This window comes from Anopheles moucheti, chromosome 2 (genome assembly GCF_943734755.1).
Source record: "Anopheles moucheti chromosome 2, idAnoMoucSN_F20_07, whole genome shotgun sequence".
Lineage (NCBI taxonomy): Eukaryota > Metazoa > Arthropoda > Insecta > Diptera > Culicidae > Anopheles > Anopheles moucheti.
The window spans coordinates 24,083,746-24,107,664 of record NC_069140.1 but is presented as its reverse complement, the minus strand read 5'-3'; the positions used below and the strand labels follow the sequence as shown (position 1 = coordinate 24,107,664).

Below are 23,919 nucleotides of genomic sequence, written 5' to 3'. Positions count from 1 at the left end.
TGTATACTCGAAATAAATAACTTTAATATGTAGCGTGTTGGGAAGTGGGATTGTTTCGTATGATGCGTTCTTGCGTTTCAATAAATAATTGTTTCCAATCTCTATTTAAAGTTAACGATTTGTTCGATCTAAGCTGGCCGGTAGATCTTGTGCAGTATGTGCGTATGCGTCCCGATCCTTTGCATTATCGATGCTGTGTGGCATACGGGAGCAAGAATTAAAAAAAAAAACAAACAAACAATTACTAATCCCCTACCCTTCCGGTTCCGAAACCGCGGTTCTTACCCACCGCCAGGGTTCCTGCCACGCTCAAATCGTCAAATCGGAAACTCAATAGAAAGTGTGAATAGGTTGTGTATAAAGACGGGTGTCGTCACGCACTTGCTCTACCGCAATTACTACTGCTACTATCTACCTTGACGTCCCTTTTTTCCCTAGTTACGAATTATCCTAGCATGCTGTGTTGTGTTGTCCCGCTCTAATAATCTCGAGCAAGAGCCTGGATACGATAGGTTTAATGTGGTGGGGTTAGGATGAGCAATCGATGAATTGGTGATGATGGTTTCGTTGAGGTCAGTAGGCGTTGCGCTGTTACCAGAATGTAGGCAACAGCATAAAACAGCGCCATTAATCCGTTACTGTCGGTTGTGTTGTGTACGTGTACTAATTGTTCCTAATGCTACTGTCCAGAAGAAAAATTAATTGTTCAGCCACTTCAAACATTTTACCAACGTGTGTGTGTGTTTGCGCGTGTACCGTTTTTTGTGAGTGTAATTTACTATCGATGAATCTACCTTCTAGGGTGGGATACGTAAACTTGAAGGAAGTGGGTTCGCTTGCCTTTGCTCGATATTAGAGATGTGTTTCCGAATTTAAAAAACAAAATGGAAATACATAATAAATAGTAAAACCAAAAACCTTCCCCCTAGGGGAGGTATACCTTGCTTTTTCCTACGCTTCTGTCTTTCTAGTGCTTGTTGGGATAGAAGGATGAGTGTGTTGCGGCCAGTATGGTTGTTGCCACGAACGCCGGTACCATTCTGTACGAATAGGGCTGTATGGTTCGTGCATGCATCCACTGGCGGTATTAACCATCGGTTTGCTACGCTCAGTCTGGGTCGTCCTCCCTGTACCGGGGAGGTGGAGTGGCATCGAGCCTAGATCCTATGGTATTGGGGTCACAGTTTCGGGGCACCCTGCCTAAGCCATGACTTTGTGCGGTTGCATCCACTTCTTCATGTAGTAGCAGAATAGGGTCGACAGGTAGACCAACACCATCAGTGCACAAGTGACAGCGAGCGCCAGCACCGAAGTCTTCGTTGGACACGGTTCAATAATGGTGACGGTCTTATCTGTGTTTGCGTAGATGGAAGGCCAGGTAAGTAAAGCAGCACTTTATGCATCGAGATCAACGCCTGTTTAATTAATTTTGCAATATTCTTACCTCTGCCAAAATCTGTACTAGCTTCGCTGCGCAGGAAGTCACGGTTCTTCTCATCGCCAAAGTCCAACACCAAGATCTCCTGTGAGATGTTCATGTCTTCCTCCTCCTCGACGGTGTCATTGCTGGGAAGAAAGGCCCCAAATAACAGTACTCGATAAGAGTTCCACTCACCACACCTGAGCTTGAGGGACAAGTTCTCGATACCTACCTGGACGTAACGGAACGACGCTTTCTGCCCCAGGATTCTACTGAATCGCGTCCCCACTCGCACACGGCCGGTTCACACGGACCCAGACAGTACTTGACATTGCACTGGAAGATCACACCGTAACTCTCCGTGAACCGGAACGCTTCGTAGATCGATTGCAGCGCATTGCCGTCCTGCGTGAAGGCGGGGAAGATGCTCGGATCGACCGGACAGCCGTCGTCGTCGATGATCTGGAACGTGCTCTTGGAATCCTTTGCCATGGCAACGCACGATCGCGCAAAGATGCCGTAAGGAGCTAGACCGAAAAGATGGGAAAGTGCAAATGATCGTTAGCACATACACGTGACGGTGATGTGGTGTCCCCAATTCGGAGCACTAGCATTGTCGGCTGCTTACTGTCTTCTGGGATTTCGATACGGAACGTCAGCCGGTCTCCGATGCGCACGGTCTCTACCTCGCGCGCACGTGCATCCAGAATGCGAATCCTTGGTGGTGGTGCTTCTGGCGACGAGTTGATGTGGATCATCTCCGGATCACGAATCGGCAGCATACCGAAGGAGATGTTCTTCGAACTCATATCGTACGTACACTTGACCTTGTAGATTTTGTCCGCCTTCGTCATCACGACCGAATGGTGCTGCAGGACAACGGTGTTGCTGTAGATGCCGGTCTGTAAGGTAAGATTTTTTTATTTCATTATAGATACTATAGCACAAATAAGAGTTCTGGCGAGAAAGTTGGAATTACACCTACCGCGCTCTGGGTATTACAGTCCTGTCCACCCATCGTTAGGTCGAGGCGGAAGGTGTCAGAATTGATAACGTCAATGTTACAGGTTTCCGATCGTCCCAAAGCGTAGATACGTCCATTGAACGGTTTGTTGGTGCGTACTTGCACAGCGATACGTGTATCCTTGCAGTGAACGGACACTGGAACGAGAGGGTTAAAATAGAATTAGACTTCACTTGTTGGGATCCCCAGGAACCAGGAATAGGTAAAGCGATTGAATTCTTACCGTCGTAACATGTTCCAGTTTTATCGCAGTTAGCATCATTGCGGGTGAGATTATTGACGGACGGATCCTCAACGGTATCAAACACCACGGGGAGCGTATTTTCGGCCTGGTTAGTTTGCTCTGAAACAATTGAAAATTGATGTTGAAAACTGTCTATTGGCAGGATGAAATCTTGTTGGCCACCGCGGTGTTAACTTACTTTCGCAGATATTCTCAAAGTAATCACCGCTCGGTTCACCGACATCGATCAGCGGTCGTTCACCGTTCAGATAGGTCGAGGGTCCGTCGGGTAGCGACTTGTGGTCGAGATGGTACAGCCGGCAGTTGTACTGCGAGCCGGTGGGTTGGCCAAGGTACAGGAACGAACGGCACAGGAATTCGCTCTCGATTTCACATGCCAGCTTGCATGCCGTATCGGACGTCACCTGCAATTCCTTGTCGGTGTAGTAGTGCAGTCCAACGTACTGGGACACCTTATCATCGGAAACGCCAATGCGTGGCAGCTGGAACTGGCGGTTAAACTTACACGCCTGGCTCGGCTTGAGGCACAGGTTCTCGAAATAGTCGACACCTTGCGCGTCGACCAGCTGGACGAACTGGCCAACGGAACGGCGATCGGAATCACTCAGCACGCACTTCATGTTGTTGTAGTCGTACTCGACCGAGCGACAGATGAAGCGCTTCTCGTTCAGGCACGCCGACAGACAGGCTTCCTTCGTACTGGTGTAGATGAGGGCGTTGTCCAGCCCGCGAATGATTTTGTTCGGGACACGCTCGAAATTCCACGGACGCTGACAAGCGTTCTCGGACCGAAGCTGCAGCTTCACCATGTAGTACATGCTGGAGGAGCGCTGCGGCGTACTGGCCGGGTTGTTTGCGGCCGTCACGTTCTGCAGCTGACAGAGTGTCTCCTGGGCGGGTGTCAGCGGGTTCACGACGAAGCTGTACCGAGCACAACCGTGTTTGCAGAGTTAGAAAGGCTTTCCCTCTAAATGTCTTATGGTAGAGAGATACGGATGCCATGCTTACCTGAATGCTGCCGCCTGACAGTCGGGTTCCTCCCGGCACCAACCTTGGCACTCGTACAGCGACAGATTCTTGACGCTGTAGTACGTCGTACCCTGGAAGTCATAGTCGGTTAGCTTCTCGAAGGCGACGCGGGCCTGTACGAGGTGTTGGGCCGCCGCTAGGAAGCAGACGGTAAATAGCAGTAAGTTTGCGGGACGCCACTTCATCTCTTTGCCGTTGGGTGTATTTGGATGGCTAGTTCGTTACGTTGCGGAACAATCTGCAATGGAAGAACAGGGAAAGAATAAGCCATTAGTCGCTTCTCTTGGTCGATCGGTCTTCTTGAGTGGCCGTGTTTCCTTCGCGGATGAAGCGTTTAATAATTCCGCCCAGCTAAAGAGGATTTCTTATTGGGTACTTTAGACTAATTCTAGGGAAGCCTGGAGATCCTTAAGCATGGTAATTTACTTGATGAACTGCTATGTTTAATGATGGTTCAAAACTGTTTAGTCACTGACTAACTGCACAGACTTGCTGCGTTGTTTGTCGGAACGATATTGGTGCGGGCTGCCAAATAATAGGCTACATTTACAGCAGATCCATTTCAATTGCAAGGAAATGAGCATTCTTTCGTTGGGGAACGTACATCAGTAGTCTTATTTACCTCTAAAGTCAGTAATTGTAAATCGATATTTTAAGCGCAATCTTGCATGAGTGTCATAGCATCAGTATCAGCGGGTCTTTTCCCGGCAAATTCCTCCAACTTTCTAGCACAGTGCCACCAATAAACTCGATGCCGGAGAACAAAGGCAAGAGCTCTGCTGCTTTATGACGCTATACCAGGCCAGATGGTAGTTTATTGTGCATTATGTAGAGCGCCGCCGTCCAGCTTTCATTTTGAGCTTTTATGAGTTTATGCTAGAATGGTGGATCGTATATCCACCGTTTATGTTTATGGCCCACCGTTCCCGTACCGCCGTGTACGCTCATTTGTCTCGCACGCAGGGAAATGATCGTCTGATGATCAGGTGGAACAAGTTTATTGAAACGATGATGTGTGAGCAGGCCCCCTCTGGGAGTGGTGGGGAAGGAGGTACCTCAGCACTAACACTACCTGTTGCGGTTTGGGCAGGTTTAATTTGTTGACACTTTTCCATCCACACATCACACGGTGAGATCATGCAAGCGAAATAGTTCCTCCCCTGGACTACTGGGAAGGGGAGGTGGGAGAGATTCCGTTATGAGAATTTCGGTGCAGATGATGTCAACCATTGGACCATTGACCGACATTCCAACCGTCCGTCACACATGTCTGGACAATATATTTGCCTTTTCTTCCTAGCTGTAGCCACAAACTGATGGCCCTGTTTTATTTTAACCTGAAATATGGCCTTTTTTTTTAAAGGAGGTTGGTTTTGTCGACATTGAATATTTCGCATGTTGATCACGCGTTTGTTGTATGGCGGAAGTGTTTTTGACGATAACCGGCAGAGCCCGCTGTGTGTCTTTCGCCCGCAGGCTTGCCATAGAGATTTCGGAATGTTTTGCTGAACTCGATTATAGGCTCTACATCGATTGGGATTAGTGTATCGTCGTTTCCTTTGCCAAAAGCAAAAAAAAACCCTTTACTTTGTGCTCGTTTCACAATCACATCACAATAAAATCGATACTACACCCCTCGCGCAGAAGGCACCATTGGCGAAGTGGATTGATCGTTAATTTAATTTATGCACCACAAATCAGCATCTTCGTTGGAATTGGACGGGCGGCAATCTTTCCGGCCACGCTTGTTGGCAAGGTGCCCGCCACGATCGTATCGCTGCCCTTGCATCCAATTCCATTGTGGCCGAGAAGGAAAAACTTGAATTAGCTATGGGGGAAAGCACACCGGGTGCGATTAGTGGGGCGAATGATAATGGCGAGCCTAATAGAACTCGCGTGTACTCACGAAGCGAATTCGTGAGGAGTTTTACTTTTTAACTCTGCTACCAAACCAAAGGAGAGCACAGGCGGGCCGACTGACGACTGGTGGAATCAAAAGTATGAGAACGAAAGCAACGGGAAAACAGCAGATCGGGAAAATAAGCATTGTGTGTGTGTGCGAAATGTAAACCCTACAAGGTAATGTTATTTCTTTTTTTTTCGCGAAAAACAGACTGGAGCAATAAGAGCAGAAATCGTGGCAGAAAAGAGAAAGATGGACAGTGAAGTAGTCTACCCGGAGTGGCAAAGTGTCTTGGAGGTGCGATATCTAGTTCACAGCCGACGTTCCGAGTACACGAGTACGCAAGGAAAGTGCTGTGTGAAAACTGTATTTGTGTGTGTGTGTGTGTGTGTGGGTGGATATTTTCCCAACCGTCCGCTTTGGGGAGCAACCCCGGTACAAGAAGTACTCAGTTGCTGCCTCGATGGCGTTCAATGGTAACCTAGTCATTGCAGGTGGTTGCTGGATTGCGTCGGCTGGAAGTAGTAGCGTGGACCCGTTACGCGAAAGTCTTTCACCCTGATTTTACTCTTCCACTCGTAGCGGAACCCGCGAATGGTGGGAAATAGAGGGAGAGAGAGAGAGAGGGAGAAAAAAAGACTCCGAAAGAACGATTTGGATCTTTCTCTACAGCGTTACGCCGCATCAAATGGGGATGCAAACACACAAACTACGATTATCGCAGTAGGCGACATTGCTCACCAGCAGTTTGATATACCAGGAGGAGGGCATTGTGCCGTACTGCATTTGACATTTTCCATCCCCCCCCTATACATGAACACCACACATCAGCAATGCGGTTTAGGTTGCTGGTTGGGGCGAGAGGTGATCCCAACTCTGGTGCGAGATGCATTTAGAAGTACCCGTATGTGGGTTCGGTTTGTGTCACCTCCAGGGGTTGCACGCTCTCGGTACACGCTATCACATCACCACCTGGCGAAAGTGCCGCTGTGCCCTGTTGTGTCTTCTCAAACCTCAAGCTCTACAACACACATGTCCGATTTGCGTACGAGTGTGCTTCAGTACTTTATTTTTCATCCCCTCTCCAGCGGGAACACTCTTGTATAATCGGGTTTTGCATGGCAAATGTTGTGCCCGCACGGTGGTGATGCGAATTGGCGGGCAAAGCTGAGGGCAACCCTGGGATGACATGTCATTAATTAAATGTCGACATTTGTAACATGGTTTGACCTAGATGTTCTCGTCACTCTCGAGATTGATGAAGCTGTACCAGAACCCGGTATGGAGGTGTATGGTCTGGATTCTTGTTCTGGGAACAAAAAAGAAGGAATATATCCGGGAAACCACCGATAGAGACAGTTAATTATTCTTTTGTTTTGTTTACGAGAATTCTTCTGATTCGACGACTAATTGTCCTTGTCAGAGTTGGTTGTTTTTTTGTTGACGTTGTGCGCACGATCTGCTCACCAAAACGAAAACTTCCTCCCGGTGCTCGGTGCAAATCGTACTTCTTACGCGCATCCGCTTAGACGAAGCCCTGTGGAGGGCACAATTAACTGGGGCACGTCAGCAATCGACAGGTGGACCCTCAGCACCCATGCGGTTCCAGCCTTTATCCTGGCCTCGATGTGGAACAGAAACTGTGCCTCTTGTCGACTAACTGTGTTATCCCCTCCCCGTGTGTTCCGTGGGGCCACATAACGAACATGCAGGAATATAGTGACGTGCCCTGGACTGGAGACCGGTAAGCCTATTGTGCTAAATCCACAAAAGGGAACAGGAATGAAGTTCAGGTGCAATCGAAGCGAATGGCCAACTCCCAAAACCGACGGAGGGAAGTCGGAGTGATCTCTCGCGTGTGTCCATTGCTGTTGCAGGTACCGCTCGGGACGCTAATCTCCCCACCCCCCAAAAACGCCGCGCCGAACGAAGCGAGACCCAAGAACACGGCACAAAGCACGGGCCCCGAAACATGTGTCTGGTTGAACGAGAAAAACTTGATTGCCTTGAAAAAGAAAGCTCGATCCGTGGGTAGCGAGTACCGCGTGAATTCTAGCCCGTCCGTGGCGCGCGTCTGCGAAAAGGGGAAAGCATTACCGATCGCGGGGCGGAAGCCGTGGCTGTGAAGTTGTCCAGATTTGGTAAAACCCGGTCCCAGGCTCACCGGGACCAGTTCGGGTAATTAGTTCGTTCCATCACGGGTTTTTGGTACAGGCATGATCCTTGGGGATTTCTTCGCGCGATCTTGGTGAGAGCCCACCGTTACCGTGGGGGGGGGGAGATCTTGTCGGTGGACGATGGCCTAGACCTGCATTCCGGTGGTGCGTTTTCGGTGGATACCGTCATGCGTTCCAGCTGATGTTAATCTGCTTATGGGATACACGCACCGGAACGGTACATGCCGGCCCGCAGTAGGCCGTCAAGCTCGTTTAGCTAATGGCCAGGTACGTGTATGTGTATGGGAGTGTAATGCTTTCCCACCGCGCAAACAGCAACAACCAAACCGAACAGTACCGAGGCGAGATTGAGGCCCTTCTCCCCCGGAACATAACAATAAACAATGGTTGGCGTTTAGTTAAAAAATTAGTTCAACACGATGGCAGGCCCCCGGGTCCCGGTTTCAGCTTGGACGGGACCGCGCAGGGTTGCCTGCCAAAGTCGGGCTGAATTTTTATGGCCAACGGGAATCGAGCCGCACTGATGTTCGTTAGCGTGGCGTCCTCGTGGAAGTGTACCAATTTTTTTCGTCGTTTTTTTACCACCACTAACCAACGAGTGAAATAAAATGTGTCAAAAAGAAAACAACCTTCGGGTTTGCGCGAGATTTCAAACACACACACAGGAGGCCGTACACCGTCCGCGCACAGTGGATGGCCAGTGGGTTGAATTGAGAGATGAAAAGATTAATCCGTGACGCGGATAGACCAGCGCAGTAGTTTGAGTAGGTTTGCTGTGCGTTCCCGAGGCTTTGCCTCACCATTCCGTTTTGTTTGATTTTGGTGTGGTTGCTGTTGTCCTTTCGCGCAACCATCGAATGCACCATGCCAAGAGCAAAAGCCAACAGCACGCAACGCAAACAAACCCGTGCCCGAACGACCGGAACTTTTGGTGGAAGCGAGTGCGCGCGGTTTGTCGCGTTGTTTTAGAAGGGGAAGATCGGCCGGATGATGAATGTGGAACCCCCGGTCCTCCCAATAGGTAGTGGAGTCAGTGGGGACAGTAATAGAGCACAAGAAACAAGAAATGCTCGGTGAGTGTGTTTTGCTTCTTTCCTCATCTTGCACGATCTTCGGCGTGCGGTTCGCCTCTTCACGCGCAATGTGCCACGTGTGATGAAAGCAAGCTGTGAGTGTGTGTGTGTGTGTGGACACGAGGGGAAAACAGAAAGGCGAACCTTGTGGGGTGGAAAGGAAGGAAAATGAGTTACGTCGGGCTGGGGAACACTATTTGCCGTTGTACATAACTGTTGTTGCCGCCGGTCGCTTTCCGCATTCTGCTTTGCGTTTTGTGTTCGCCCGTTTAAGCTTGGGCTTTTGTGCTTGATAAATCTCACCACCGTTTTTTTGACGGCGGCGTGGGGGAATTTACATGGTTTTCCACGTGAAAAGCAACCCGCACAATGGGTTCTTCCGGGGACAGCAGAACACGCAGTTTCGCGTGACACCATCTTGGCTGGTTTTTAATTGGCAATGGTCCCAAATTAAGTGAAGTGATCACCTGGCAACGGAAGCCAGTTTCTAATCAAGAAAAAATACCCCAGAAACAGGAAAATCACGTTGACAAATATGAAAGTTATTTTTTTTCGTCTGTGAAATTTTACGCATACAAATGGTGGAAATTGGGCAAAAATTTCCCAACCCCGAAACAGCAGAACAATGGCCAGTTTGACAATGATCGTGTGCCGGTTGAAACAATTGTTTTATAATTCGGGAAGAAACATCCCCAAAGCGTACGCGATACGGTACAAACGTCTAACCTTCTTTCGCTGGGAACTGGAATAAAAGAGCGTTTGTAGTGCACGCGCCTGCTTTAAGACGTCGTTGTGGCCTACATTCTTTATTATTCATGCTCAAAAACCTTCCTCTTTTTGTGTTGTGAAAAAAAACAACGTTTAAAGCAATTTTTAAGTTAAGCTTTGTGATAGCGGTACAACTGTCCGGAAGGGCACGGGGGGTACCCAACGAGTACTAATGAGGTTATGTACGGTTGAACGAGCCACACCGACAAATCGTTACGGATTCGCACAGCAAAGAAAGATTTATTGATCCCCGGAGCAGTGGGCACAACCGGGGGGGGTGAAAAGTTTGTGTAATGCGGAAATGTAGCTAATGTAGTGGATGTAGTGTTTGTCTGTGTGTGTGTATGTCACTCAGACAGGATGGAAGGAAATTAAAGTATCGAAGTGGTTGGGATGGCGTCCTCAACAAAACCGCAAACACTGAAGATTGGCGAAGGTGTTCAGTCCGGGTTGATCGGATTGATTTCCCAACAGCATCTTTCGGCACCGTCGAGTACCAGCCTGGGACATTCGAGTCGTTCGCAGCAAATTGGTGTCGTTTGTGATTTGTTTGTCTTTTGTTTCATTCGGAGATTTGTCCCCATCCTCCCCTTTAAGGTTGACACTGAGAGGCTTGTGCCGCCAATCAAACCTCACAAAAACCAGGGCCCATTAGACAGAAGCGAGAGAGATTAACGTTTTTTCGTGCGGACATTCTGCACTCTTGCGAGTGGAACTTCCTGTGGATGTGAGTTGTGTGCAGGAATTGCTACCAATCGTCGAGAAATTTGCCAGTTGATGGTTGTTGTTTTTTTCTTCCCATACCAACTCTATGTCCAGTAGGTTTGGTTTTATTTTTGTTTTTGTGGAAGAATTGAATTGTTGAAACGTTGAAGAACCTTCGGTAATAGGGTTTAGCCTCCAGCTCCTGCTACAGTGGAGCACTCTTGACTTTTTCCAATAATCGGTAATAATGTGCCGCAAAGGGGGGGCCCCATGTACAATATAGCGACAAGCAAAGCTAACTGCTAGAGCATCATTTTTGTACTGAAACTGACCATAGTTGATGGCTTCGTTTTGTGGAAATGTCAGCTCCAAAACCCAGCCCGGGAAAACGTTCCGGCAAGCAATACGCATCTAGCTTGCGGTGTGTGTTTTGCAGTTACCCCGGCCGCACCATTATTACCAAAACGCCCGTTTGCTTTACGGACCACAGGACCGTCACAGACGCGACCCGGACTGTTGTCCCAGGCCCGGCCGTCAGCTGGCTTTGACGGCACTATTATTGAGTCATTTGTTGGGTCGTCTGTGTATTTTCCTGTTTTTTTTTTGCTTTGCTTTGCTCTAGCGCACGGGCTCCGAAAGCTTAACCGCACAGGAAATGAACGAAACGCACGGGTGGAGCGAAAATGGGTTCCGCGGGTACGTTTGGATTGGTTATTTACGAAAGGTAGGAAACAACCGTACGCGCATGAGGGCGAGCGAGTGCGAGAGGGCAAAAAGCACGCATATGATGTACACGCGGGCCAAGACGCTACTCCAGTAGCTGTAGTATGGCGCGGCAGCGTACGTTAAGTGTTAATTATTCATTCTTTTGCTCATTTCATCGTGCGCAGTAATAATATCTTTGCAACGCGTTGGGAATCAAACGACAGCAGGCAAAACCCCCCCGTGTGTTCCGCACACTGGAGCGACATTGTACGCAAGCACACCGGCGTTAGTTCTTGCGGGGTTTTTCAGCATCATCACTTCTTGCAGCTGCAGCTTTCATCCATGGCGGCATAGCAAAACGATCAAAAAGAAGGAGATTGCCATCCTGCTCGGTTGCTCAGAACACAATTAAGATCGCTTTTGTTTAGGGAATTCACGGGATCATCGGGGTGGTTGGAAAAAAGTGCACGCTATAGTGCCAATCCAATTACCCAGCTAGTGTACTTGTGAACAACGGCACTGCAATGTGTTCATTAGATGGTTCTGTTTGCACATGGGCCCTGCCTTATCCTTCGGTTGTGATTTTTCCTTTGTAAAAATTGCATTTCCCTCCCCTACCACCCCATCCTCATTTCGGTGGCGTGCTAATTGCCTTTCTTCGTCTTTGTGCTCCCCGGTGCTAACACTGGCCAACATCTCTCCCTGGCAATAGTAGCACCAAAACGAACACAATCGTTTGACGCTTATTGACGTTTGTGTGAAACGGAACCTGCCAGGAACGGTGCAATAATTCAACTCCACACTCTCCACTCCATAGGTACACATGTGTGGTGTGGCATGTGGAGTTGTAATTATTGTCGTAACTGCTACCCACCGAGTGAAATGTAATAGTAGCGTTAACCTGGAAAAAAAAGAGGTGAGAGAGCTCTCACCGTACCGGTAATGACCTTTTCCGTGTGGCCGTACCAAACTGGTGGACCCACGTGTGTGGAAACATTCGCGGTCGCGGACGTTAGACACAGTGCGCTCTGGCGTGCTTCCACCGACCTAGAAAGCAAAAACCGTTCTGTAATATGTTAAATTATGGCTGCATTGTGCAAAAGGGAGATCCCACCGCAGGAGCAACATCATCGCATTTGCATAAGTTCATCGTACCAACCGATTCTGGGCGGACGTGAGTTGCGAAGGGCCACCTTTGCGTACCTTTTGCCCGGTAGCGCTCCGTATCGGAGCGAGGGTGCATGCAGCCGTGAGCGCGTTTGTTTTGCATACAAATGACCGAGGACGATGGAAAAGCGGACGCCATTATGGGTCTCTTGTTTCCCCGGGTACGATCGACACCGCGAGATGGTAAGATTAGCCCAGTAGGGACTTGGGAACTTGACGGTACCCGAACCCGAAACTGGGCCATTGCAGGGCTGGACTCGATCGTACGGACGCGATGGAATTGGGTTTCGATTTGTCATTCCCGTGCCGAAATGATGACGAGAACGGTGATCCACAGTCAATGTGGCCAGTGCGAGCTGGGTAGGGGTTAGTAAAAGCGTATCGGATCACCGGGTTGCGCGCGTGTACGAATCGTAACCTTTCACCAGATCGGACGCGACGGAATTCGGGAGTCCGGTGGAAGATGGTGGGAGTTACTTGGGGTGTCCTAATGCATATGAAGGAGCGTGAACGAATGTTCCCGGGCGAGGGAGGGGGAGCGCCAATCACAATGCATCACAGTACAAATCGGTGGCCAAAGGTGGACGAATGATGACTTGCGGGAAACCGTCGTTCGTGGTCGATGTGCCTTTTAACCTTTCGAGATAGACACACTGGCCCAGTGCCGTTGATGCCAGTTTTGGAAGGCCGTCGCATGCAGCAAACACACACATACACACTCTCTATCTCTCTCTATCGCTCGCCTGAAAAAACGCCCGAGTGCCAAAGATCATGCGATGATGATGATGATGATGAACCGTGCATATGGTGAAGAAGAAAAATAAATCCAAAATGACGGCCCAGGCGCCTGCAAAGTAGAACTTGACATAATTGAACCAATCGACATTCGATCGGGTGAAACCTTTCCGGTTTCGTTGGAGTGTGCTGGCGGGCGTTTGGAGTTGGCGCGGATTGAGCGCGTATCGAGAAAGCGACGGCCCCGCGACCGTACCATGACGCAGGGTATGCCCATTTCACCACGAAAGCCACAATTTCCCGCCCTCCCCCCCCCTACCTTCGCGTGGACACCACTGCCCACAATTCCAAACTCCTTCGAACGAGTGTGGCACAACAGGAGGAAATGCTGCGCGCGGAGTAATGCTTCCCGAATGGACGCGAAGTGACGGAACAAACCCTCTTCATTCTTGGGTTTGGGAAGGAAGCTGAAATCCACCCCTGTGCTGGTGTGAGCTAGGAAAATCAGGGCTACTGCGCTAGCCCAGATCCTCACCCCCAGCGCAACCGTCGGCCCCTGGCCGGCTCCTTCGCACAAACAACGCGCTGTAAATGATGTCATGATGCGATTTGAAATGGGTGAATGAGAACGGAGGAGAAGAGAAAAAAAAAATTGCCTCCCGAGTATATTTCCTTCCTTTGTTGCGATGGATTCCCCCCACGGTGAGTGTTTTCCTGCGCAACTTCACTTCGCGCCGCGTACAAAACGGCCGGGGGAACCCCCAGCCGTGCCGTGCGAGCTCCAGCAGGGTGGACTTAGCCTACATGTTGCTTTTTAGGCCAGGTAACGGAAAGTAATCGATCGTTGCTGTACGGTTGTAAGGCTCCACTAGTTGGGCACGTTATGGACGCTACCGGGGGGGTGGGGGGCAAGGGAATGTGTCATCCATCTGGTGTGCCGGGAGGGATACCGCCAGGTAAAGGGAAACCGTGTACTACCACCGGTTGCCTCAAGGCCAAAACGTTGGAAAGGGGCGTTGGATGGAAGCGCGATGTGACATGGCTAATCTGTAAGCGATCCGATCGATGATCACTCGGTGATTACGATTTTTGACAGATATTCTCTGCCGTTCGGTGGTTCACAGTATGATTGCTTGTTGTTCGTTCGTTGGATCGTTTGTGATCTTGTCTCTTTGGACTGCTGCAGGCAGTTGAGGGCAATTGGTACTGGGTCAATGATGTGGACAAGCTATTTTCGCACCTTAATTCCGCGAGCTATTTTCAGTGTTAGGTTGACTCAGTGATTTTTAATGAATGGATGACTCAGTATCAATATCATGACTTGAATTGCTGAATGTTTAGAGATCCAAGGATCTCCAAGGAGATTCGAGGTTTTTGAAGAGAGTTACTTAAATATTCAGAGATAAGAGTTCTTTCGAGATATCCATTGCTCTTTTGTATTTCAACGACTTATCGAACAATTTTTCCAAATTCTTTATGTATTAGAAGCTTTTAAAGATTTCTTAATCTTAGATCAGAATCCGGACGACTTATTGGAAAATCTTGCAAGATTTTTTTTATAAATTACAAGTTCTTGGAGATTTCTCAATCTTTCGATAAGAATAATTGACTCATGGAATGGTGGAAAAAAATCAAGATTCTTCAGAATTAAGAATTCCTTAGCTTAGGTGTGAAGAATTCTTTAGAAATTCGAAGAAATTCGCAAGTTTTAAGAGTCTACTGATAATTCGAATAACTTTTTAAGTAATCTTTCGATGTATCTTGTGAGATTAATGAATATTTAAAGACTTCTTATGAGATTCGTGAATCTTTTGACAAAAAATTGCTAGTTGAATCCCCCAAACCAAAACCCCGGTCATTATAGCTTATGTTGAAGCATGCAGACATTAGTTTGGAGAAAGGTAATAGTTCGGTATGAGGTAGGCTTAACATTCCTCGTGAAAAACCGTGCGATTCCTATTTTCTTCCGTTTGCGGGTGAAAAAAAAAGCACAAACCACACAACACACCCCATGGTTAAGTGCGTTAACTGTTTCTACTGCACATGCCTAATCTCTGCCTCGCGATTGATCGATCGAACGTTGCGGTTTGTGGGCTCCGCATGTCCGATTAAATGAACGATTGATCTTCGATTTTCGGGCGTTTTTGGAGAAGCGCTAGAGTAAGAAGGATGAACTGGAACGCCTACAGTAAACATCGTGATGATGATGATGATGATGATGATGGGCGCAAAATAAAACCTGAACGTTGCTGAAGCTGTTGATCATAATCGCACCAGCAATAACACCCAACTGTACTGTGCGCGCCTGCATGTGTCCGTCGCCCTCATCATCTCCTTCCCATTCTACCGGTGGCCACGGTATGGCAGCAGCACCAGCATCCGACACACATCGGATCGAATCGGCTATTGGGCGATTGTAGTTTTGGTACGAACAATTAGGCGCCCGATGATGGGCTACGGTGCGCTACGGTGAAAATCTTTGCCCAAAATAAAAAAAAATCGGCCACACTGATAACACACGCTAGAAGGGGTGAAAATCTTTTGTGTGTAAACACACACAGCCACACAAATTTAACTTCACGCATTCAAGCGAGAGAAAATTAAAAGAAAACAGGTGCCAATTTGGGCGGCCCGGTGGTGAAATTTGTTTCGATCGGCCGTTCGATCGTTCGTCCCGAAAATGAATGGGATCACCGCGACCGAGCAACCCCTGATGTGGCACTCTCCGCGCAAACACACCTGCGAAATTGCCGGCTACAGTTTGCCGGCCCAGGGTGAGAAAGTAAACATTGGGTTTACGCTTTTCCGTCTCGGGTCGGGGTTTTGGGATGGGCGCACGCCCATGGGGTGGTGCGAGGAAGGGGGTTAGTTTTCCATCTGATTGGGACCGAACAATGAGAAAGGATGCTGAGGGAGTGCGTGTGAATGAAAGTGCGAATTGCGCTTTTGCGTATGATGGGTTGCTTTCCTTTGCATTCGAATATGTCCACGCCATTCCGAATCGATTTTCATCCACGCACATACAAAGGAAGAGAAAGAGAGAGAGGGAAATTTCCCACTTTTTAGCAACATCGGTCACCCATAGCACAGGGGGTGGCAAAGTTATACTCGATCGACCCACCGATACAATCATTTGCGCCTCTTTGTCGTCGGCTTTTGGGACAAAAGAATCTCACCCCTTTTCACCTACTTACCCCCTTTTGTCACGCCTAGCTCAGCTACCCCACCGAAACTTCCACACTTTCTCATGCGCACGGGAAATCATTTGTGTCTTGAGAAGTAAGGGGAAAAAATACCTCCGGTGAGAAATTAGTTCACTTCAGTAAAGCTTCTTCGTTTAGCCGACATCTTCAATTCCCATGATATGTGCCCGTGTCGTATTAAAATCCCAATATGCAAAATCCGTGCTTTGGTAGAAGACTTTCGATGCACTCGCTCACACACACACACACACTTGAGGATGCTCGTGGTATGCAGTAAGAGTCATAGCTATGGGGAGTCTATTTAGCATGGCTACATGGATTATTCTCACATCCCTCCAATGAGAGAAGGAGAGGGGGGCAGGCCGGTTTGGTGGGATTATGATTGAAAATCGTGACCGGGTGGTGGATAATGGTTTGGAGTCTTGGTTAATAACGGGAACCTACTTTTCACTTTCGTCGCTTCGCGCACTCTACTCCTGACCCCAGCAGCCAACCCCAATATCAGACGCGGCAATATGGCGGCCGGGGAAGAAAAAAGATGATCGACCCGACCCCGACCCGATGGTTTGCCCGGAGCCAAGGCTCTGAAAACTCTGAACCCCTTATATGTCCCCCCTCCCTCCCTTCTTTCTTTTCTCTCCCCCTACCGTCACATCTTCTATTACTCTCTAAGTAATCTTTTAATTTCGAACCAAATGCCTCTGCCCCTCAATTCGATGCCGATGTGCAGCGGGGACGGTAATGAAAGTAATGAATTGAAGGCTTCGACCATGCGGATGCTGCGGATCATAGATGAGTGGCCACAAAAGAGAAAGAACCCCTGCCCCGTACATAATGTGGCGAGTGGGCTTTATGTGCTTTAGAAGAAGAAAAACAAAGGGGCTTTGGGGGGGGGCGGGTAAGAAAAAAACCAATAAAGTCACTATTTGCAGGGCGCACTTTCGTGAATGCTGTGAATCCGATCTGGTTGATCGTTAATGGTTAATGGAGCACGAGAGATAGATAGAGGGAGGCGAGAGAGAGAGAGAGTGGGAAGAAGAGCAAGAACATGGCACAAGACAGTCGAAATAACGGTCGGTTTAAAACGGAGTTGACCCGCCTGAAGCGGGTGGGACGGATACAGAGGTAGAGTATTGTGAGCAAACATGAACCAACGGGGGGTTCCGTGTGCGCATTGCTGCGCATGAAACAATGAGTGAATATGGTACAGTGAAATGGAATGATGGGTTTCTGTGCACTCTTTTCCGACGCAGTAAGGGAAGGAGAATGAGTGTTTTGTTTTATTTAAAGCTTACCTATTTAATGGCAATAGGACGGTTGAGCCGAAAAATAACCTCCGCGAACCGTGAAAGTAGTTGCTGCTGATGGATGCAGTTTCAATTACACCGGCACTTCTACTCAAAGTTTGCGCGGCGCGGCAATGCCAAAGCAAATCGTCGATGCACATTGCGGGAGTGGAATTAACACAACAACAAAAAAAAAAACATCTGTGGCGGTAGTAACGCGGCATAACGTTCACAACCAACGGAAAAGTAACAGGTGCAGGTGGTAATATTTTTGGAGAGGCATTCTTTACACCAGCGCCAATGGTGTTCAATGATGTAGTAGTAAAATGCTCATTAGAGAGAGAAAGATTGGGGTGAGGGGAGTTGTGGGGAACTTTCTTCAACTGCTTCATTTGGCAATTTGTGCGCAGGTAAGGGTTCATTTTCCCGATGTTAAGGAGCCAATCATCTCCACGAGGAAGATGTTACAGTGCGTTTTCAATTTGTGCGTGCGTAAATTTTGCTTTCGACCCTCACCAGGCAAACAACAAAAAGAAAAAAAAAACCTACATCCGCAGAGAATCAGATCCGATTCGATGAATAAATAAAAATACAACATAAAAAAGCTCGTTTTGTGGCAATCGGAAGCGAAACTTTTTAAATATGGTGATTTTGAGGGGTGTGAAATTTGAAGAGCGTGAAAGAGGGGGGCAAAAAAGCTTCCCATACAAACAAGCAAACGGTTCCTTTTAAGGGATTTTCCCTGCGTAATGAAAGCAAATCCGTGATGAATGTTATCTGTGTGTTTTTTTTTACTTCTTCTTTAGGGAAGCTTGGAAAAGGTCAATGGGAATGTTTGGCCGAAGAAAATTGAGCCGTTTGAAGGTGAAATTCGTTGAATGATGTTGTTTTTTCTTTTCCCACTAATTTCTCATTAAAGTTAAATCTAATTTATGCCTTAAGTGAGGGGAAACGGCCACCCCAAACCGGTCAATGTCACGTACCGGGCTTGACGTACTTTCATCGAAACACCGTAACACCTGAACACCGCAGCAGAAAAAAAAAACACATCTCATTTGTGCTCACCAAAATCCCGATTCAATGAACGACTGCCAAGGTTCCCGCGGGCTCCGAACCTTGCGGCCCTTCCCGGCTGATGGTTGAACGAACGGTGCCGTTGGTTTACTTCACGTGGCGTGTGGACAAAAGCAACATCAACAAAAAATAAGCCGAACAATCAATGAGCGCAAACACTAAGCGGGCCCCATTCCGGGTGGGTGGTGATGGAAAAGACACTTTCAACACTTCTTCCGGCAGCCATTTCTATCACCCGTGCTCTCATTCACAATTCTTGACCCTGTTCGGGCACATTGTGCGGCCGCACGATATCAAGCGCAAGCGAGCGCAAATAATTACCAAAAGTTTACGCTTCTTTTTTTTTTGGTGGTTGCTACTCCAGCTTACTTCAAAAAGACGTAAAGTTGAATAAATAGAATAGAGTGCGGGGAATTGGGGGAATAGCAACATGAAAAAAAAATATAATGCTCACAATTTATATCCACTTTCACCACTTTCGGTTCAAAACCATCGGTCACCGTTATTTGTCACCAATGGTCGTGCTGTTTTGCTGTTGCTGTATGTGTTTGCTTCTAGTTACCGGCCAAGTGGCCAACGGAGAGGGTGAATCTGAATCTGGGATGAAGGTAGGGATGAACATTGAAATTTTGCATTCAACTTTGCGGTGACCTATTTCGGCGTGCGTTGTTTGCGAGTGTGTACTGTCGCTAACCCGTCCGGATTTACTGTTCAGCCTCGGGTACCTGGATGGGATATTGGGGGCTTTTGTAAACTAGGCTTACCGCTCGGATCCGATTCGCGGATCGGAAGCGCGAAAACCGATCGATACAAAACAGGTTCGACGGTTCCCGTAAGTTGTTTATTGCTTCCTTTTGTCAGGCAGATGCTGCATCGACCCGGGAACCGTGTCGAGTTCGGAAGAAGATTTATCATGCCGAAGGAGTGCTGAAGAGCATTTATTGTAAGCTTGTTTCTATTTGCAAACTTTGAGCTCTAAAGAGCCGATTTTTTTCTGGTTCGGTTGGGCCCAACCGTTTGGGGGGCATTCGGTATTAAAGATCACCCTTAGAACGGTAGCTCCATTACATCGACAGTGGCGGGGTGGGAAAACATTACAACGCAAACATTCCTCATCCAGCAACATTCACCCGGAACACAATTACATTACTGCGTGGAATGTACGGAAGACATTATTTCCCCCTTTTTGTGTAAGCTTCTCCTTCATGAAACGAAACCGTTCTTTCCGGTGTATTAAAAACCAGCAACAGACAAACACTCGCCCGAAACGACAGGCGGAAATATTTTTGGATGTAATTTTCGGAAATAGAACAACACCGCGAAGTGAATGTCCTCCCACGCACGACGAACGTCTGAGAAGACTTTACTCGTAAGCTGTCAGCACTGTTTCCGTACCAGCAAGCACCAAAACCAAACGTTTGGCGAAACCCCGAAACGTGATTACACTTGATGGTTAATCTATTTTTAATTGGAACGCATAGCAAAGACGCTCGCACACACACGCACGCACGTAATGGCAACATAATGACAAGATTAGACAGACAAAAGCTGCAAGAATGGAATGAATTACAAAACCCGTCTGCCGTGTGCTCTTTGTAACGCGATCGGATCCGGTGCTTTTCCGTTTTGCATCCATGTCGCTGGATGTTTTCGTTCTTCATGTTTGGTGGTAGTGCCGCTGCTTACCGTAAGCTCTTGGTGGAATGTTTCCACCAACCCAAAAATGCACAGTTATGCTGTGTTTCTGATGATGATGGAGGTAAAATATTTACGACGAGACTGCCGTCCAAATGGAACAAGTGCTGCGTACTGGCTGTGATGAGATATGGGCAGTATTGCCGAGTGTTTTTCCCGGCGGGGAATAGAAGAGATGGCGAAGGAGCAGGTGTTGTTGCCGGCTGAACCAAACGGAAGTAGTTTATTTATGCATTTGTTTATCCACCCTTAATCCGTGCCCAGCTAGGGGTTGACTCGTTTGTTTGGGCCGATTTGCCGTAACTTATCAAGGTTCTGTTTAATTTTCACATCGTTCCAGCCTTTTTTTTTTAGGAGAAGAATAATAACCATGTGTAAATGAACGTGAACGCTCCTTCCGATAAAGTGGGCCAGAGTGGGAATATTTTTCCCACATGGTTCCTACCTGCCCTCGAAATCGGAAGGTAAATATGTGCAAAGTTATGCATGCTACAGGCACTCGTTCTATAACGCATTGAATCTTTAATGGTGCATTCTCTATGCGATATGGTTTAAACGTGCGAGAGCAGCATTCCACTCGAGAAGGAAAACTCCACCCTAACCGACGGGAATTCGGCAGAGGAACCACACGCACACACACCAAAAAACACCACCACTACCCCTTTGGTGGGTCCAGGCTCAGTTTCGAATTATTTCATTAACAGTAACGGGTTCGGGTATTGTTGGGTCCGCCGTTTTTCGGGGGTTTGATTTTTTCGATCACGATCGGGCAGTGTTGGGCATCGGTAAGTGGGAAAACTTTGCCGTTTTTATGCCGACCTTTTTCTTTGCTTCATTCCCGCTGCTTTTCTACACAACACACACACACCTCATGGGGAGGAGGCTCCAGTTTGGAAGGTGTTTGAACGATGGTTTTGGATGAATTGAATTCTTTTACGTGGTTTTGCTTCTATTCTCGCGTTGATCGAGAACCTTCACGTGGTAGAAGACGTGAAGCTGGTTGTCTGTACACATCTGCGTTTGATAGTGATCCACCAGTACGATCGAGGCATCAACAGCAGCTCATTGCTCGCTTGTGGCGCTTTGGATTCTTTCCCAGTTGTTTTTTTTCGCAAGGTTATAGGATGGAGTTCTCGATCTTTTTGTGGAAGTCAAAAAAAAAAAGAAAAGAAACACACCCCCCCAATGGAAAACCTCTCCGACGGAGTGGATGTAACGAGAACAGTAAGAAGAAATATCGTTACACGGGAGCAGATACGCGTGATCGGGCATGTTTGGGCATCCGGATTCCAATTAACGAGGTTGGTGTTTTTTTTTCCTGGTTGGGTGGGTGGGCCCAAACGTTGGAGCTTTGAGAATTCATCTACAGGCGGATGAAAACTCACTGAAAAGTTGCACCTCCCAATCGAAAATCAATCGTTCAAAAAATAGTAACACGATGCCTCCTCCGTCGAATGGTGGTACACGGTATCGGTTCGAGCAGGAGTGGTTACCTTGACCGTGTCGATTGGTCGCATTAAATGTGGCCCCGTGGCTTCAGCACCACGATGGCATGTGGTTCATCGAACTGCGCAGCACCCCGGTACCACCCGAAGTCGGGAATATCATCCAAAGGGCCACGACGCACGACTGTGGAGTTTCCTCCGCTGGTTTCGTTTTGTTGTTGTCGTTTTCAATTAAAAAAAAAAATAAGCAGAATGCAACTATCTAATTGAGAGAATCTCACGATTTCAGCCGAGCGTGTCGGGGTTTGGTTCCAATCACCCACCACCGAGGACGATGACAGGGCGCTGGAGTCCACCCGCTTTGCCCACCTTTGCGTGAATTGCACGTAAATTTTTCGTTCCATTTTTAAATTGATTCTTTCAAAGTACATTCCCCACCTCCTCGTCCCATCCCTCTCTCACCACCCTGATCCTTTTCCTTTTTTCTGTCGGATCATTTCCGGGCCGGGCCCCATGCCGGCCCCAGGGCCTTGGGGATAAGGTAAAAAGTGGTCTAAGTACGCTGGATGTAACGTGTTGGGTATTTGGATCCAATTCGTCACCGTTACGGGCATTTGGGGATTCGGGTGCTGTTAAAAACAGATTGGTGTTCATGCTCCCGTCGAAATTCTTCTTGGAGCTTCGGTTCAACAATGGGCAGAGAAAAAAAGGCAACGGCGTGTGATCTCTAGTTTTTTGTTGTGTGTATCGTCACCAAGAAGATGAGATGACACATCTCCTCTCGGGGGGAAAAAAATGATGTGCTTCACAGTGAAATAATGAAGTTATCGTGGCACGTCCGTGCGGCACGGTACGGACTTTGCTGTAAGCAAGAAGATACCTAGAAGGTCTACGATCCACAAACAGGCAACATTTCATCCCATCTGGTCCGGGTGTCTTGTTTGCTGTTGGTCAAACAAAAGCGATTATAAAACGCACTGATATCAGGGGAAAGTTTTCCGGAAGAAAATCCTCCCAAACTCCAAGGCACCAAGTCTTCTAAATCGGTTGCGTATCCTAATCTTTGCTCTCCTGTGGTGTTTGGGTCAAAGATTTGAATTTATGAGTCGTCGCCGTTTATTGCAGTGCTGAGATCCGTTGACTTTTCCCGGATGCGGTTCCTCAAACCCCGGGGGGACGAACTTCAGGGATATCTCAATCGAACCGTTTGTGTGCGGTAAGGTTTACTTAGGGTTTTTTTTTTGTTGGTCGGAGCTTCGAAATGTCTTACCCTCGATAACGTTTTATCTTAAGGGTGGGATTGGGTTTTTAAGGGGTGTTTACATTTCTACCCTGGGAAACATAACATCCTGTACCGAGGGTCGTTGCTTCCAATTCCTCGCCTCAGCTACGGATGGAAAGCTAACAGGATTGAGCCAACTCGTGTATAGCACCTTTTTGTACGTGAAACATACACATCGGACAAACACTTAATCAGTGCGTAGCGTGTGAGGTCCGTACCACACAACCACGTATGTCCGGTAGCAGCGAACGCGCAAAAAGGATAATTGGAACCATTAAAATGTACGATAAAACAAATTAAACAAAACTTTATCGTTGCCATTAAATGGTAGCGGGTGATGGCCGCGCACCATTTAACCATTGTTCAGCGTTTTCATCATCGTCACGATTTGAGTGCAACCTGAAAGTCAATCTAGCAAAAGGAGTGAGAGGAAGATGCGAAAAGGAAAAAAAACGGGAGCAATTCCTTTTTTGTCCCAACCGATTGTGGTTTCAGCGTTCGGCTAAGAATGGGCCCTAGCCTTCCCTCCCAAGGTATGTAATGGGTTATTTTACGCTTTACCGTTTGGAAGTACAAAAGACGACGTCTCCGTCCCCCGTAAGGAAAGCGGATGGCAAAAATGATGGTCAGCTTTTATTGGAGCTGGTCCCCATCATCCCACCATCACTTCTCGATCGTTCGATCACTTCAACCGAGCGAACGAACTTCACTCCCCTTGGACAGCAGGGGTGTTTCGGCATGGGAGGGGCAGAAATTTGTACGATGGTCGATTTTACGCTAAATTAAATTTATCACTGCCACCAACCCGAACCATCCGAACGTTGTAACTGATTTAAATGGGCCCGGGAACGAGCTGCTCGGCTCGGTGGTGATGGGGGTTTTTTTTAATAATCTGTATGAATCGTCGTAGCAGCCTTTTCATTCATATTTGGAGAGCTCTGGAACGACCGGATGAGTGGTCTACTAATATGACAACTGTGAATG

At 47.9% G+C, this 23,919-nt stretch overlaps 1 protein-coding gene across 1 annotated transcript; it reads right to left on the bottom strand.

Annotated features, from left to right (window-relative positions):
* Window positions 1-1,200: 1,200 nt before the first annotated feature.
* LOC128298118 (uncharacterized) lies at window positions 1,201-3,902 on the bottom strand. Its single transcript, XM_053033855.1, has 8 exons — window positions 3,697-3,902; window positions 2,867-3,609; window positions 2,668-2,787; window positions 2,406-2,581; window positions 2,049-2,322; window positions 1,653-1,947; window positions 1,445-1,566; window positions 1,201-1,352 (listed from the first exon to the last, which is right to left on the bottom strand). Exons 1-8 carry the CDS (start codon window positions 3,900-3,902, stop codon window positions 1,201-1,203), a joined length of 2,088 nt encoding a protein of 695 aa, XP_052889815.1.
* Window positions 3,903-23,919: the final 20,017 nt, after the last annotated feature.

Coding starts and splice junctions, on each gene's coding strand:
- LOC128298118 (XM_053033855.1), bottom strand. CDS start 3,902: ATGAAGTGGCGTCCCGCAAACTTACTGCTATTTACCGTCTGCTTCCTA. Junction 2,582..2,667: donor AACTGGAACATGTTACGACG/GTAAGAATTCAA, acceptor CTCTCGTTCCAG/TGTCCGTTCACTGCAAGGAT. Junction 1,353..1,444: donor TAGTACAGATTTTGGCAGAG/GTAAGAATATTG, acceptor ACGCAAACACAG/ATAAGACCGTCACCATTATT.